Here is a 15558-nt window from a genome sequence, read left to right as displayed (position 1 = left end):
GTTAAAATATTTAAAAATCAAAACAAAGCTGCATCAATTTGTACAGAAATAGATAGCTGAAAACTAACGTAGTAAAAATGAAGTAAAAGTAAACAAAAACTTCAGGTTACATCAACTCTTTAAATCATCTTTTAGAAGACTGTCCTCTAAATTTTTGTATAACTTTCTAAGTTTTATTTACTAGAAAAAATCGCATGAAATTTTTTAATATTTCATTATGATTATATTAACTAGTTGTTATATATTTGAATAATTTTTCTTGTGTAGCCGACTGGACAATTTTGAATGTTTTTAAATTCTTTAATAATGACTTAACTGTTTAAAACATTTCTTAGCTTCTTAACAAATATAATACATAATTAAAATTTTTCGGTTTTGAAAGTTTTTTTAAATTTTATCTTTTAATATTTGTCATTACAAAAAGAAAAAAGTTGTATGTTAAATATTATCTTTTGTTTCTACTGTAAGTTTAGTGTAAACAATTATTTTTCATGTATAAATTAATTTTAATTGTTATATGAATAATATTTTAGGTTCTCTCTAGGTTTATAATGTATATAAATCAATTTATTTTCTTAAAGTTACACCTTTTTATATAAGTCCCAATTTCATCAAGTCTCCAAAATTTTCCTTTAAAATTTATTTGTCCACAATTAAGTTTTGGATTATTGCCTGGAAAATAAATTTATTTGTGAATTTATAAGTATTGGACTGATGTATATCTGTGGCGTAACTACAACTATAAATGTTAAATACCAATTCCCTAGTATATTAGATATGTTAATTTGATTCTATCATGAGGCACCTTTTGATAGATGAGGGTTGACATTGTCTATAATTAAATCCCCTCATATCTGATATTTCTGTCATTGTGTTGAATTCTAATACTACTCAAAAATGCTTTGAGTATCAGACTTGCTTTTTTATTGCAATAGGTATAAGCTTAAATTAGAAAAAGAATACATTAAGGAATCTATTGCCCCAAAAATTGCAAATGGATTTAAAGAGTTTTTTGCTCATTAATCTTTTACTTTGTTATGTTGTATATATATCATGGAATTTTCTAAAAATTTACTTTTAAGTTGCTATTTTTTTGAAATCTTTAATTTTTACTTTAGGAGGTCTTACATTTGCCTGCACCAAAAAAAGCTGCTACACTTTGAAAACAACCAGGGCTAATATAGGAGTAAGTCAAATTTTTGTAACTACCTCTACACAAACCTTTATCTATATGTATGTTTTTTTGATATTATTGCAAGTATCACTTAATGGCACTTCAGAACTTACTATTTTACTAATCACTTGGTTTGCATTCAATTCTGTTTTAAACTCATATAAGTATAAATAAGTGCCACATTGATATTTATATGTATATATGTATACATATAGCTGACTACCTGTTTTTCATACTGTGAAAAAAGTAAATAATTACTAATTTGGTATTAATACTGAAAGAAATCGTGTGCAAACTGAAAGCGATATACCTACACAATTTAAAACAATCCTAATTATTTATTTATTATTATTTGAACTTCCCAGTGACTTTACGTTATTAGATTAAATACATTTAAAAGTTCATCCCATAAAAATTAACTACATTCGATATCATTTGATAGCCAAATTTACCATAATCAATTTTTCCCTGGTAGTTATTGTTTTCAATTGTCTGTAGTAAACCTTTTACAGCAGTACCCATATTGAATGCTATATATTTTTTATCTGTATACAGTACTGTGTATATTTTTTATCTGTATAAATAGCACCTATTACCACAAAACCTATAATATTAATCACAAAAATTAATTAAGCATCAATAATAGAATGGTGATTTTTTATGTTACCTAAAACAAATAAATACCTCTTCTCTATTAGTTTATAATTTTAGTGTATAGCTTTTTTTATTTTAGGTATAATTGATTTTTGATTAATTAGTTTTGGCATTTGCTTCCAAAAGATGACTTTGAATAAAATGGACAGGTAGTGTCAGATAACTTTAAAAAAATAGGCACTAAGAAGATATTTAGGCACTAAGAAGATATTTGAGGGTTAGTGCCAGGGCCAAAGGAAAAGAGGAAGGCCGACCAAGAGATGGTTAGACAAGGTGAAGAAAGACCTTAAGATTCTAAATGTCCGAAACTGGAAACAAAGAGCTAGAGATAGGAGACTTTGGAGAAAAATGGAGAAAAATTGTTAGTGAGGTCATGGTCCAACATGGACTGTAATACTAGGGAGTTAGTTAGATATAGTCCAAATATGCTACCACATTCATTTTAATCACTGAGTTTATCTGCCTTAACTAGTGAGAAATAACTAAATATTAAATAGCATACAATAAACTTCTTTTTGATTAAATAAAGCTATAAGCTAGCTGTTGTGATGTCAGTAGACATCACTTTATGTCATCATTAACAAATCAATGACAACAGTCTTAAGTTAAGGAACAGTGGCGCTGCCTCTCGATCCAGAGAGTATATAAGGACTTAATATTTTTTATGTTTATTGCTAATCATCTTTTACCTAATTGCTAGAATGTTATTTTGTTATACGTATAAGTTTTTGTTAGTTTATTACATATGCTTATAAAACATCATCAGGGCTCGAAAAAACTCAGAAATTTTACCTGTCCTCCTTTGAAACTAACCCGTAGCTTCTAAATAAATAAAAATATAATTTTCTCTTATTTATTACAAACATTTATATAAATTGCACAATGAATTAGTAGTTACTAGGATTACAAATACTAGAATTACAATATACAGTAATAAAAGAAATACTAGGTTACTAATAGTAACCTAGTATTTCTTTTATAAAATAATTTAAATGACAAAGGTCAATTTATCCGAGGGTACTGCGTCTTTCAATTGAATCAAATATGACCTTTGCCAGTTCCACTATTAAGCCAATGATTTACAGAGGTTTCGGCAAAGAAATCTGGAAGGGGTTTTCCATTTAGGTAGATGTTCATAATTGCGTTTAACGCTTCTTGTTTAAGACCAGTACGTAATGTGTTTTTTTGTAAGTTCATTGCTGAAAAGCCCCTTTCAACCGCTGCAGTACTCCCAGATAGAGAAAACATCGATTCCACCATGCACAGTATGCTGCTGTATTTCTAGATTAGAGGATCATTATAGAAGTGAGGCGCTAGACTCTTGTAAGATAATAAAAATTGAAAATGTATAACAAACATTAACGGGAAAATGGTCGTCTGCGCGGACGTCGGATTCGAAAAATTCGTTGTCCGCGGGAATTGTTGACCGCCAAAGACTGGCGGTTTTTCGAACCCTGGTTATCATGATTCTTCATTGGAACACCTTGTCAAAGATGCACACAATTTAACACATTAGCTAGCAAAAAGAGAATCCTCTTAATTTGATTTTAAACATGACTAATACTATAACAATAAGAAATATTTATTTTCCAACCATCTTTTCAAAAGGATTGAATTGAACAGGAGAACACAACTTTTCTTCTTCTTATTATAGATATCCTACTTAATATTTACATAGATGAAACTCTTTAATTTCCTTTTCTGAAGCTATTTTTCCTAAGAACCTGTTTTACTTTTTTTTCCTCTTTTATGTGAATATTATACTTTTTCTTCTTCTGTTTTTTTAATATTTTTATAACATGCCTAATAATTTCAAATGAAAATTTATTAGCATTGAAGTTCTTTATAGCATTGTTTTACATATTTAACGTCATACTCATTCTCAAATTATTTTATGCATTCAGATGTCATTTCCGGATAAAGAAAAAAGGCAGCAATGCTGGTCTTCTCGAGATGTATTCTGGGAATGTTTAGATAAAAATAATGATGATCAAAAATGTTGTACAGAAGAAAAAAAATATTATGAAAAAGATTGTCCAAAACTTTGGGTAAATTTTTTTATTACAAAAATTATTGCTCAATTTTATTAAATTTTTTAATTTATTTTAGTAAATAATTTTTTTAGATATTTGTATAAATTGTTTTACCATCAATGTTAAAGTTTATCTGATGATGATTCCTAAAATTTAATTAAACCAGGTATCCGGCAAAAGCTAGATTTTTTTAAAGCTTGATTCCAGGTAGTAGTTGACAAAAAATGGATTTACTCTTTAACCAGTTCAAGGTGAGATAAATGGACATCCTACAGGGCACTACTTACAAGGAACATATTAGTTTTTATACAAAAAAATCAAAAGAAAAAAAAAAATCATATTTTTAGTGGAACAAATATTTTACAACATATAGTTCAATTTGTCCATCAAGATAAAAACTTTATTTATTTAACATATCGCTTTGTTTTAAATTACATTCTACAAAAGTTTATTTAGGGTAGCCAATGGCAAAAGACTGCTCTTGAAACCTCTTCTCCATAATTTATTCAATCTTCATTAAACTTATTTAGAATTTTGATAGAGTTAATTGCTAAGAATTGTATCTTTAAAATTTATTAAAAGCAAAAAGAGGTTTAATTTATTATAAGTTTTAAGTGTAACATATTTTTAATTATGGATCATTAGTAATTTAACTCATTTATTAGGATTCAATTAACTAAACACAGAGCAGGATCTTCCATTAGACGATGCTAGGCAACGCTTAGAGGAGCCGGAGAAAAATATAAATTAATGATTTACAGAAAAATATTTTTAAAAATTTATATATATAGAGATATTTAGGTATTAAAACTTTTTTGTAAATTTCTTTTTAAATGATACAATAAATTCATTGATCTTACTTTTCCAGTTTGAAATCTTTTTCACTCTTTAAGTGAAATGTTAGCCTTCTTGAGTGGTTAACTTTTGGGTTAAAATATGTGATTTTACCATTTATCTGAACGTGTGTTATTCATCAAAAATGGCTACACAGAGCCAGATAATTATTTTAAATATATTTTTCACCTTAACTGTATTATTTTTAAAGATACTTTTATATATATAAACATAAAAAACATGTTGCATAACTACCAATTATTATTTTATTAGTTTCCTACTTCTTATTTAAAATTATATTTATTTTGCCCAAATTATTCTCTTTTCTTTTTTATCTCACTCAAGTTATGTCCATTTTCTTTCGGACCACTGGGGACATTTTATTGAGTATCCACTATATACATACATAATCATCTAGTTTTTCCTGATGCGGTTGATTGTTCCTGTATAAACAATAATGACATATTTGTCTCTTACTTTTTCAGATGAAACCATTACCTGAAAATTCTGTCAATGCTAAATATAAAAAAAATTTCACCTCTTTGTCAACGAAGTATCAATGTCTTGAACTGAACAATTTTATCTGGAATCTTTTAATTTTTAATCATGACTCAATTAGCTAAAAAATATGTGATTAGAATGTTTAACACCTACTCATTTATATGAAACCGGTTATAGAAAAATTCAGCATTATTCAACTTTAAGGTAAATAAATTTTGTTCACTATATAATTAGAGCTGCTCAATCGGTTTTTGGTTTCAATGTTATTCAATATCTGTAATTAACGATAAGTGTCTGATGGCATTACATTTTTACTGGTTGTATCTTACTGAATTAGAATAAATTCAAATGTAATGTCTCTAACAATTTTAAGGCAGGAAAATCTGAGTACAAGAGTGTGATTATTATTATTTTTTAAAAAAAAGGGGTATTGTATATATTTTTTCTCGTTTTTTTATTTAATACAAGAATGAGAATTCATAAGTGAGAAGGAACAAAAATGGTTTTTAAACTCTGACCACACTATTAATGTCAAGAAAAACAGAATGGTGACTAAGCTTATCTAAAATCCGTTTATTTTTCGATTAGCATAAAGCGAATGTACTTTAGTCCAATTGGGTACTTGCACTTTAAGAAGATTATGAATAATATCAGCACCAGCTGATTGTTAATAAACAAAGTGGAATGTTAATGCTGAACTTAGTTTCTCCACATAAGTTAACATGTTTATTAATATGAAGTTAATTTAATACAGTGTTGTATCGGAAATCAAATTTGTGGAAGTATAATTCTTTCTCGTGTATGTCCTTTACTTAACTTAGATTTATTATTTGTTTATGTATTTTATAGTAGCTGTGAAATATTTTTATTTGTGAAAGAAATATATAGTGAGAGAATTGAAATATTTTTATTTGTGTAAGAAATATATAGTGAGAGAATTGAAATATTTGTGTAAGAATATAGAATGTGTCACTTAAGAGAATTGATACTCGACAAGCTTGTCTTACTCAAAGCAGAATGGAAAGAGCAGTTGCTAACGTTTACAAATGCCACATTTCAACAACTAATCAGGATCAAGATACTCACACTACATCACTTGCAGGCTTCTTATTAAAAAAATTGACTGAGAATTTTAATTTATTCTACGCTTATCCTAACCTCTATAATTGTTACTCAGAATTTGGAAACATGTTTTTCAATTTAAATTTTTATGCACAATTTTTATATTTTTTACGAATTTTATAAATATATATGTATATATATTAATCGGGTTCCTTACAGAAACACATTGTATGTACAGTATTTCTTACTCTAAGTTTCTTATATCGCAAAAATTTTGTAGTTTATTTTTTTAATTTTTCCTAACCTTTTTTTTTTAAATTAAAACCTTTTTTTTTTATTTCAAAAATTTTACATAACTTATATGTATCTCATTACTGTATCAAAAACCTATTTTAACTTTTAATAAAAAAATTTCTGAGTTTCAAAACATTAAATAAGAAATTATTAATTTTTGATCAATAAAAAAAACTAGAATTTTAGCAACAAAAAAAAGTTTTTTTAAAAAATATATGTATAATTTTTTGTTTTTTATTAGGTAGTCAAATGGTCCTAATGTGCACTGCACACCGTCTTAGTCATTTTCATCTTTAAAAAGCATGTTAGAAAAAAGAAGAAGAAAATTTTCTTTTTTACTTTTGACAAGTTTTTGAAAAAATTTCTTTGTTACCCTTTGTCTCTGTCCTAAGTTTATTACTGGATGCTGTGCTGAGTCTTATTACAAGTTTCTTTTTCCAAACATAAACTACATGCATCATTTGTTGCAAGGAGATGATAAAAACTAAGAATATAATTAATATTAATTATTGCAGATTATCATTAATAATTATCAAGTCTCTTAAAATCAATAATCTATCAGAATTTATCGCATTTACCAGTTATTATTAAAAATTTCCAGTGAAGTTTGGGCAATGTTATAATTTTCAACTTATTTGGCTAGAAATTTCCGATATGAATTTAAATGGTAAATTCCCGCACATACAGTTAGATAATATCAGTTGTTTGTTTACTTGGATGTAGACCAATGAACATTTTGCGTTGTTTATTTATAGTATAAATACTTTGTACTAGAAGATTTTGTATTTTTTTTAAAGCGCTTAACCATGAAAAAAAAACATATATACCGGGCAATGGCACTTTACCTGGGGAAAAAAATATCAGTGTAGTGTATATCGGGCAGTAGCATTTAACTTTTGATATTAAAAAAATTAAACTTTTAAAGCTATCATTTTAAATTTAAACACAAGTAAAAATCCGTATGTTTAGTTCATCTTTGTTATTTTTACCTGACTTGTCTATGTCATGTCATCATCAAAGCAATTTAGGGATTTGATCAAATCACTAACTTTCTTTAGAGAAATGACTCCATCAAATTGTAATTTTAACATCTTTTATGAACTGATCATCTCCCTTAAGGATCCATTTTCATAATTTTCCTGCAATATAAAATTTTTTTTCTTTTTGCAGGTTCAACACTTTAATAGAAAGAGAGAATATTTGAAGTTCAAAGAAAAGCTTTACTCTTCTACTGATCCTGTTGAAGAATTGAAAAAATCATGACACAACTGAATTTTAGCACCTAACGGAAAGATTAAATTATAGCATTTGAAATGTTATTCAAGACATAATGCTTCGCAATTGTAAATTTTGTCTTGTAATAGAATGAATTTTGTCTGACTTGTTATTCAACTATTGTTAATGTTATACTGACCAATCGAATAGTTGTAATTTGACACATGCCAAAGAGATAATTTTAAAACTTATTGAAAGAGGAAAAAAGTCTTTTGTTTTAAATTAATGTCAATTTAATTCTGTCCAAACTTATCCTCTTTATGCTTTTGAGAACATTAAAAAAAATGATCCAAAAATTCAAAAGGCTCCCTGAATATCTTGTTTCAGCCTACTGTCTTTAGGTGCAGATCTTTCCCCATTGATATTCTATATCAATTAAATATGTAATGAAACGAGTTGGAAAATAAGCCTAGGATTTCGTTTCTTTTATATGTGAGGCTCAGATAAGTGCAATAGAAGTTGTATTCTCAGTGAGCATTCTAAGGACACGACCAATCAAAAATTACTTGCTAATAACCACTGTGATCGAACTTGTCAGTTGAATACCAATTTCTACAACATTTCTAAGTTTGAAGTTTTAGGCTCATCTTGTATCATTAAAAAAGGACAGTTGGCAGAACAGATATAGAAACAGTTAAATTTTAACTTTGAGTCTGCTTGTGCCAAATTTATTAATAGGCACAGAAACTTATTAGATGTGCAGACTAAAAATTTGTATATGAAAAACAAAATTTTTTTTTTATAAATAAGTGAGACATTGGCTCTACAAGGTTTATTTAAACACACGAAAAGATTAATTGAAGAAGATTTTAAGTGACATTTTGGAAAAATATTAATTTCTCTGGGTAAGATTTAGTGTAAGTGTACACAGTTAATCTTCAAATATTTTCGGTGTTTCATGTGCATTTCATGAACCCTCAAGAAGTAACATCAAAAGCCATTTTTTTGGTAACAAATGCAAACACCAATAATTTATGCTTTTACATTAACAGACTTAAGAGTATTAAAAATTATTGACTGCATCAAACGGAAACATGTAGACAAAATATATACGTGAAACACTTAGTATCCTCAACCATCCCAGCTCTTCATACAGTATTTTACATAGACCTAGTTGCTATGTTTCAAGTAAAACATATTTTTGCCTGAATATCTTTGAATTAAATGTAGTGATACAAAAAGTTTTATGAACTTAATAGAAAAACTCAAGCAGCACAATAAAGTATTTTTGATTGTTCTATAGTTGATGTGCCGTGGCTCATGATTATCTCTTTGACTGGATTATCAATCAAGAGAAAATTTCACAGTTAAATGAAAAATTTCAGTTAAAGCTAATTCATAGCATTATATGCAAATGGAAAAAAAACACACCCAGGATTTTTTTAAATCCAAAATACGAGAAACCAAAAAAAAAAAAAAAGCTTTAAAATTTATTTTTTTTGTTGCTTTTAGTGTTATGCTTTGAAGATTTCTGAAAAATTGGCATATCCTTTGAATTGAATCTTGTTCCCAAATTCATTACATTTGCAAAAAAACACTTTAATAAGAACAACATTTCTGTTATGTGTTTGTTTACTATGTTTTTAAATAACCTAATATATTTTTCCTCTGAGGTGCATGCTTTTCAATAATCAAATGTTTTGAAATAACCAAAAAAAATTTTTCCCTTGAGATGCATGCTTTATCTAGTGCTTTTTCCATTACCCAGGTTAACTCTTTTTTTAAAAAAAAAAAAAATGTTGTTGCATATTGACTGAAAATTTACTTGTTAAGCATTTGGCTTATGAAAGCAGTATTGTATTCAGTTAAAAAGCTAGTGAACGAATTGATAGATTAAAATGTGAAAATGAATAAAATTTAATCTTATTTTAATAGTCATAAAATTACGGGAACTGGTTTTAAATGGTTCATATTGTGACCCTCCCCTTTTTTTCTGTTTGATAAACATACCTGGGACTGATGGGCAATTTAATGACCCAAGGACTCCAAAATTTTAAACGCTTACCATATTAACCCCTAGTGAAAAATTAGATAAAAGTTTTGTCCCATTTAGGAAAAAACAATGTTTATAAAAGAAACTTAAATTTAACTGTTATAATATAATGTATATTTTAAGCAAAAGATAATCATTTCTGTCCTTTTAAAGATTTCTTAAAATGTTTTTTTTTTACCCGAAGTTTTATCTTTTTTTTAAGAAAATTAGTATTTACAAACTAATATTGTCCCAGTCACCCTGAAAAGTTTACTTGTTTCATATCATAGGTGATTGCAGATAGTTTGTTAAAAGGCCAAATTTCAACTGGAGTTGCTTTAAAAAAAATAGATAATTAATAGAATCAGAAAATCAGGATGAGCAGTTAAAAAAAAGTTTACCTAAAGTCATTCTAGTAAGATACATTTAATTGAATAGTGATGCAATATTAATAAAAAAAAAACATCAAACGAAGGACTCGGGAGGGAGGGGGGTTGCAGTTCCAGTCCTAACACAGACATGCCACAGCAGTTTTATAAAAAAGTTGAACAGGTTTTCACAATTAAAACTTAAACTATAATGAAAATTACAAAACGATTATATTAAATAAAAAAAGTTTTTTTTATAAACTTATTCAATATTAATAAGTTCACTTCAAATAAGATTTTTCTTTGTTTCAAACTGTCATTATTCCTTAAAATCTCAATTAGAACCCAACTGAAGATATAGTATTTTTTTTCCATTGAAAATCAAAATCCACCTTAATATTTTTAATTAGTGCTCGGCAAGTTTTGATTTTTAATTAAATATGATTTTTCAGTACACCATTTTTAAAATTCCCCAAATATATTGAATTGCTTATTGGATAAAAATTATTTTAAATATACTGAATAAAGAGAACAATTTAAATTTTTGAAACAACTTTTCTCCATCATACAAGATTTGATTTCATTTTCTAAAAATAGTATATGACATCTAATTCACCCTGTTATAAAATTTCATGATAAAAAAGTTTTGTTTTAATATAATATTATTTAAAAGTATTGAAAATTCGGGAGTATAATTTCAAGAGTAGAATAGACAAGTTACTTATATCATTTTAAACAATTTGCGAAAAGTTCCATGGTACAACAAATAAAATTTTTGAAATTTAATAATAGTTAAGTTCGTAAATAAAAAACAGAGTTCTGCAGATAAGAGGTACATTTGCCTGATAATTAACTAAACAGAATGAATGTCTTTAATATTTAGTTGATCTCAATCAATGCACATAGCTTTCAATCTACGCTTAATATTTTTTTTTATAATTGGATTACTTTTCAACTTTTTTGAGACTGTTTCATACATTCTTAACCAACTGAGGAATAAAAATGATATAAAATCAGTAACATTTAATGGGTTTTCAATATTTTTCATTCATTCCTAAGCATTTATCATTTTTATTCTTTTACATTTCTCTCTATTTTATTTTTAAATCCGTCCAATCACAAAACTAAAATTGTAGCTTTATTCATAGGCAACAGACTAGAATTTGTTATTCATATGCTACACATCTTTCAAAACTAGAGAAGAAATACACTGACATTTTATGAATATACAAATTACTCTGTTTTTGCTGATTTTAATATCTATAGATTTTATTAGTAATGGTCACTTTATTCCAAACTATATATATTGATGTTCCCCACTTGCTTCCATAGCATTCCTTATTGTTCCTATCAGCTGATAAAGAAATAAGCTAATTATAAAACAGAAAAATAACAATTTATTCTAAAATTAGCAATTTTTTTTTTACATTTTTTTATCCTTCAGTTTCTGCATTTCATGTGATTTTATGCAAGTTTGGAATTCCTTTACTTCTTTTTGGCATTTTCTCCAATCTTTGGTCTCGGCAATACATTCCTGAAAATAAAATGCCATATTTTGGTATACATGGTAAAAAAAGTTGATATTTTTCAGTCCAAAAATAAATAACTCCTTTACACAGAGAATTTATTTTGTCAATAAACTTACATAAAGCTTGTTTTCTTAATTGCATAGTTCAAACAATTTAGCACAAAATATTTTTCAAATAAGGACTAAATTCGTTCCATTGAAAGCTTACAAAACTACAATAATAAGTAAATAGACATAATACGAAAAAAGAAAAACTTTCAAAATGTTTTTTTGCAAATAAAATTTTTTTAAAGTAGCTACAAAACATTACTTGTTTTTAAAAAGCATGTATTTATTAAATATGCTTTTAAAAAATTAACACTTAGAATATCACAAAGATATATCTTGAAATAAATCCTTGATCTAAAACACAAATATGGTATTTTTATGGAGCCTACGAAATTTGTAGTATTCAGAAAGAGCTCTCTATTTTAAAGAAAACCATTTGATTATGAGAAGAAGAAAAAAAATCAATATGTAAAGTGCAAAAATGGCAGTTTTAAAATGCTGCCAACAATGTATACAAACACTGAATGAAAAAAAAGATCTTTGCAGGCAAGAAAATAAAATTTTAAAAAATGCAATGCAAAGCATTTAGCTAAAACCAAATATTTTCAATACAGTTCCTAACTATATCCAACAAAAAAGAATTGCTTTCTAATGAATTTATTGACAATTATTGAGATAAATGAAAGTCAAAGAATATCAGTTTTATTCACATTCATTTTAAGACTACAAAGTAAAAAAATACATTTTGTAAAAAATTTAAAACATAAGTAAAATGCAATTACTAATTAATACCAATTGTAGATTAATTAGCAAGACACCTTGTTACTTCTAGTGTAATACTTGACTTGATCATCTTAAATACCTAAAAAGTCTTTTTATTTAAAACATTAAAAATTTTAATACTCATGACAGTATATTAATAACAATGATCTGTAAGGATGGACTAGATTTTAAGTTTTCAGTGAAATATATTTTTTAATAACTAGGTAAGTCTAATTTTTTCTTTGTAGCTGCCCAAAGATCCAAGAATCAAAACTTGAATCCATAAAAATGAACATCTAGTGGAAAGTCTCCCTTTCTTATAAAATATGATTTAAAAAGTTTTACATCTTTGTTGATTAGATATTAAAATTGATTTTGAAAATAGTAATAACATAAATTCTTATTATGTGTAAGAAACATTATATATTGGTTCTTTTTATAAGGCTTACAACATAGAAATGAAAAGTAAATATTTCTGTTCAATATCAAGTATACATGAAATATCATTTAAAAAGTACAATTCTTAAATATAATTATGTAACATTTAGACAATTTGATATGTTGTTCACATTTAAAATTGTGGTAAGGATAGCATAAACCATATTGTTAAATATAACTTTTTTTTTAACTTATAAGTACTTTATAAATAATGTGTACTTCAAGAAAGTTGAAAAGATAGCTTGCCTAAATTATTTGTTTAGAACCAGTTTATGAAGTTAGATTTATAAGGTTCAATTATAATTTGGAGTTAATTATGATTTTTTGTATAGTTGAATATATTTATAAATGACAGTTAATGTAGTCCTAAGTTAGTTCCAGATATATTTAGCTAAATTTTAAAAATAATAAACCAAAATTTTATTCCAAGAAGTAAACTTTTATTTAGTCCATTTTACTTAAAGATGTTGAGCTATTGTACTGTATTTTGGAAGCAACTGTAATATGCATATTTTTCATAATACACACCATTTAAAAAAAGCAGCTGAGATTTCAAACAGCTCTAGTCTGGATAAACCTTTAAAGGAAGAAACATTCCTTCAATTAATTAATTCAGCGTGTTTCTGCTTTATGTTTAGGAGGGCGGAATTCTTTAACTTTCTTCTTTTTCGCTTTTCCACCTGTCTGGAATTCTTTCCAACTAGTGATTCGGTTATCTCTGCTTTCTTCATAGTTTTTCTGCCATTCCTTATCAGTCTTTTTCTTTTCTTCTTCCTCTATTTCCTCCTCTCTCTTACGTTTCCTTTCTTCCATTCCACGTTCTTCCGCTTGTCTTCGTTTTCTTTCTAAATCTGCAAACAGCTTCATAGTCAAAACATAAACAGCATGCTTATATTTGGCAGGGTCATCTTCCTCTACTTTAGTTCCCTTTCCAGCTTTTTTCTGTTTTCTCCTTTTTTCTTCAACCATCATGTCGGTGCGTCCTTTAGCCTCTTCAACTATCTCCAAAGCTTTAGCACGTTGACCATCATCGTCCAATGATTTATATGCTTTATTTATAATATCAAAAGCTTGTTGAGCTCTGTCTCTATCATCAGGATTTTTATCAGGATGAACTAATATAGATAATCTTCGATACTGCTTTTTAACATCGTCAAGAGATGTTTCCGGCTCTATTTGCAATACTTCAAATGGATTTAAATTAAAGTATGTGCTACCAGGTCGGAGCAATCGATCAATTTGTTGTTTTGGCGTAAGAACTGAATCTCTTTTCTCGATTTCTTTCACTTCGGCAATGAAATTTGAAAATAACGCCTCTGTTGGTTCGGCATTAGGTAATGGTATGTTTAAATCCATTGTGAGAAATCTAAACGATGAAGCTCAAATTTAAAAAATTCTTTTCCGCAAAAACAGATATCTAACAAAGCACTACCAGTGCTTTGCTTATTTTGAAGTTAATTTACAGTTGAATGCAGGAGAATGTCAGGAATAGTTAGCTAATCATACCTGAACTTTGTAGTGCAATTCTGCACATCCAGTTTTATTTAACAATTTATCAACGAGATCTATATCGTCACTGCTAGAATTTTGATGTCCCGTAAAGGATGCTTTTGCAGCCATAAAATTGCAGAACACAGTATAATAGTAGGAGTAATGAGTATCAGTATTTTAAAATTTTAATCAAACAAACAACATTCGACTCATAAATGGCTTCATACTAAACCCGTTTCAACCAATCAGACAATTACAATGGTGGATTGTTGTTTTTACTTTTATTTCACTTCATTTGCCGAAAGAAATTTATATTCAAAATATTTTATTCATAAATTGCATGCTTTAATTTATGTCAAACGAAGCTAGGAATTTAATGGAAAGAAAGGGAAAAAAATATTAATTATATAATCTGTGGAATAAATGAATTGAAACAGTAGGTGTTGAGCACAGCTTTTAGCTGGATATTTGGTCAATTTAGGAATTGGTAACTGGGCGGAGTGAGCTTGACGCTAGCTTTTATCCATCAATCTTCTTATAACCCTATATTGATTGTGTGACCAAACTTTTTCGCCAAAGCAATTGGCGTTGTTTAAACAAAAGCTATTGTTAGAGGAAGCCATTTTCTGTATTTGGCTGCGCGGGATTTCATATTTTATCATCGTGAAAGTTTTAATTACAGGTAATTCTTATTAATTAAAGATTTATAATATTAGTGTACGTTTCATAGCAGTATATAAAAAAATTACATGAAATTTTTAAAAAGATTAATGAATTTTATTAAATATCTGTGAATACCACGCGTTAGATTTTAAAGTAAATAGTTTGTAAAATGTATGTATTTTAAGAAAATCGTTATAAAAATTCATTTATCAAAGTTTTTCTCTGCTTCCTTAGAAATCCTTTGTTTGATCTGCCGAAATTGTGTGAAGCAGTTTAGTAATGAAATTTCATTTAGTTGAATTACTTGATTTATGTTTATTTTAGTGACATAATACAGAGGTATCTTTTTTTTCTATGAAATATATTGCTAATTAAAATTTATTATATATAGAAAGATTAATATTGAATTTTCTTAAAAATAGTGAAGAGGGTTTTGATCATGTCTAAAATAATTTGTTTCA

General features: G+C 27.1%; 3 protein-coding genes across 5 annotated transcripts; 1 reads left to right on the top strand and 2 right to left on the bottom strand.

Moving 5' to 3' along the window:
* Positions 1-28: 28 nt before the first annotated feature.
* Positions 29-7939, top strand: LOC107455548 (cytochrome c oxidase assembly factor 6 homolog). 3 transcript variants are annotated; one of them, XM_087164150.1, is made up of 4 exons: positions 29-156; positions 1119-1186; positions 3733-3876; positions 7723-7939. In XM_087164150.1, exons 3-4 carry the CDS (start codon positions 3733-3735, stop codon positions 7813-7815), a joined length of 237 nt encoding a protein of 78 aa, XP_087020276.1. In that variant the 5' UTR covers positions 29-156; positions 1119-1186; the 3' UTR covers positions 7816-7939. The 3 variants fall into 3 exon arrangements, with proteins under 3 accessions (XP_087020276.1, XP_087020277.1, XP_087020278.1); XM_087164151.1 differs by having other exon boundaries at positions 48-105; XM_087164152.1 differs by lacking the exon at positions 29-156 and adding an exon at positions 427-463.
* A 3563-nt stretch (positions 7940-11502) lies between these two features.
* LOC147809450 (uncharacterized) lies at positions 11503-14585 on the bottom strand. Its single transcript, XM_087164153.1, has 3 exons — positions 14450-14585; positions 11595-11701; positions 11503-11521 (listed from the first exon to the last, which is right to left on the bottom strand). Exons 1-3 carry the CDS (start codon positions 14561-14563, stop codon positions 11518-11520), a joined length of 225 nt encoding a protein of 74 aa, XP_087020279.1. The 5' UTR covers positions 14564-14585; the 3' UTR covers positions 11503-11517.
* On the bottom strand, positions 11542-14450 carry LOC107455547 (dnaJ homolog subfamily C member 8). The gene is made up of 2 exons (XM_016073151.4): positions 13472-14450; positions 11542-11701 (listed from the first exon to the last, which is right to left on the bottom strand). Exon 1 carries the CDS (start codon positions 14297-14299, stop codon positions 13556-13558), a length of 744 nt encoding a protein of 247 aa, XP_015928637.1. The 5' UTR covers positions 14300-14450; the 3' UTR covers positions 11542-11701; positions 13472-13555.
* Positions 14586-15558: the final 973 nt, after the last annotated feature.

The sequence above is a fragment of the Parasteatoda tepidariorum genome, chromosome 5 (genome assembly GCF_982258835.1).
Source record: "Parasteatoda tepidariorum strain Cologne lab strain chromosome 5, Ptep-v5.0, whole genome shotgun sequence".
NCBI classification, from domain to species: domain Eukaryota; kingdom Metazoa; phylum Arthropoda; class Arachnida; order Araneae; family Theridiidae; genus Parasteatoda; species Parasteatoda tepidariorum.
The sequence above is the reverse complement of the archived record's forward strand: the minus strand, read 5'-3'. Positions and strand labels throughout refer to the sequence as shown.

Excerpts from the sequence above, each read along its gene's own strand:
- LOC107455548 (XM_087164150.1), top strand. The coding sequence starts at position 3,733 with ATGTCATTTCCGGATAAAGAAAAAAGGCAGCAATGCTGGTCTTCTCGA. Across the intron at positions 3,877-7,722 it reads AAGATTGTCCAAAACTTTGG|GTTCAACACTTTAATAGAAA; the intron begins GTAAATTTTTTT and ends TTCTTTTTGCAG.
- LOC107455547 (XM_016073151.4), bottom strand. The coding sequence starts at position 14,299 with ATGGATTTAAACATACCATTACCTAATGCCGAACCAACAGAGGCGTTA.
- LOC147809450 (XM_087164153.1), bottom strand. The coding sequence starts at position 14,563 with ATGGCTGCAAAAGCATCCTTTACGGGACATCAAAATTCTAGCAGTGAC. Across the intron at positions 11,702-14,449 it reads AATTGCACTACAAAGTTCAG|GAATGTATTGCCGAGACCAA; the intron begins GTATGATTAGCT and ends TTTTATTTTCAG.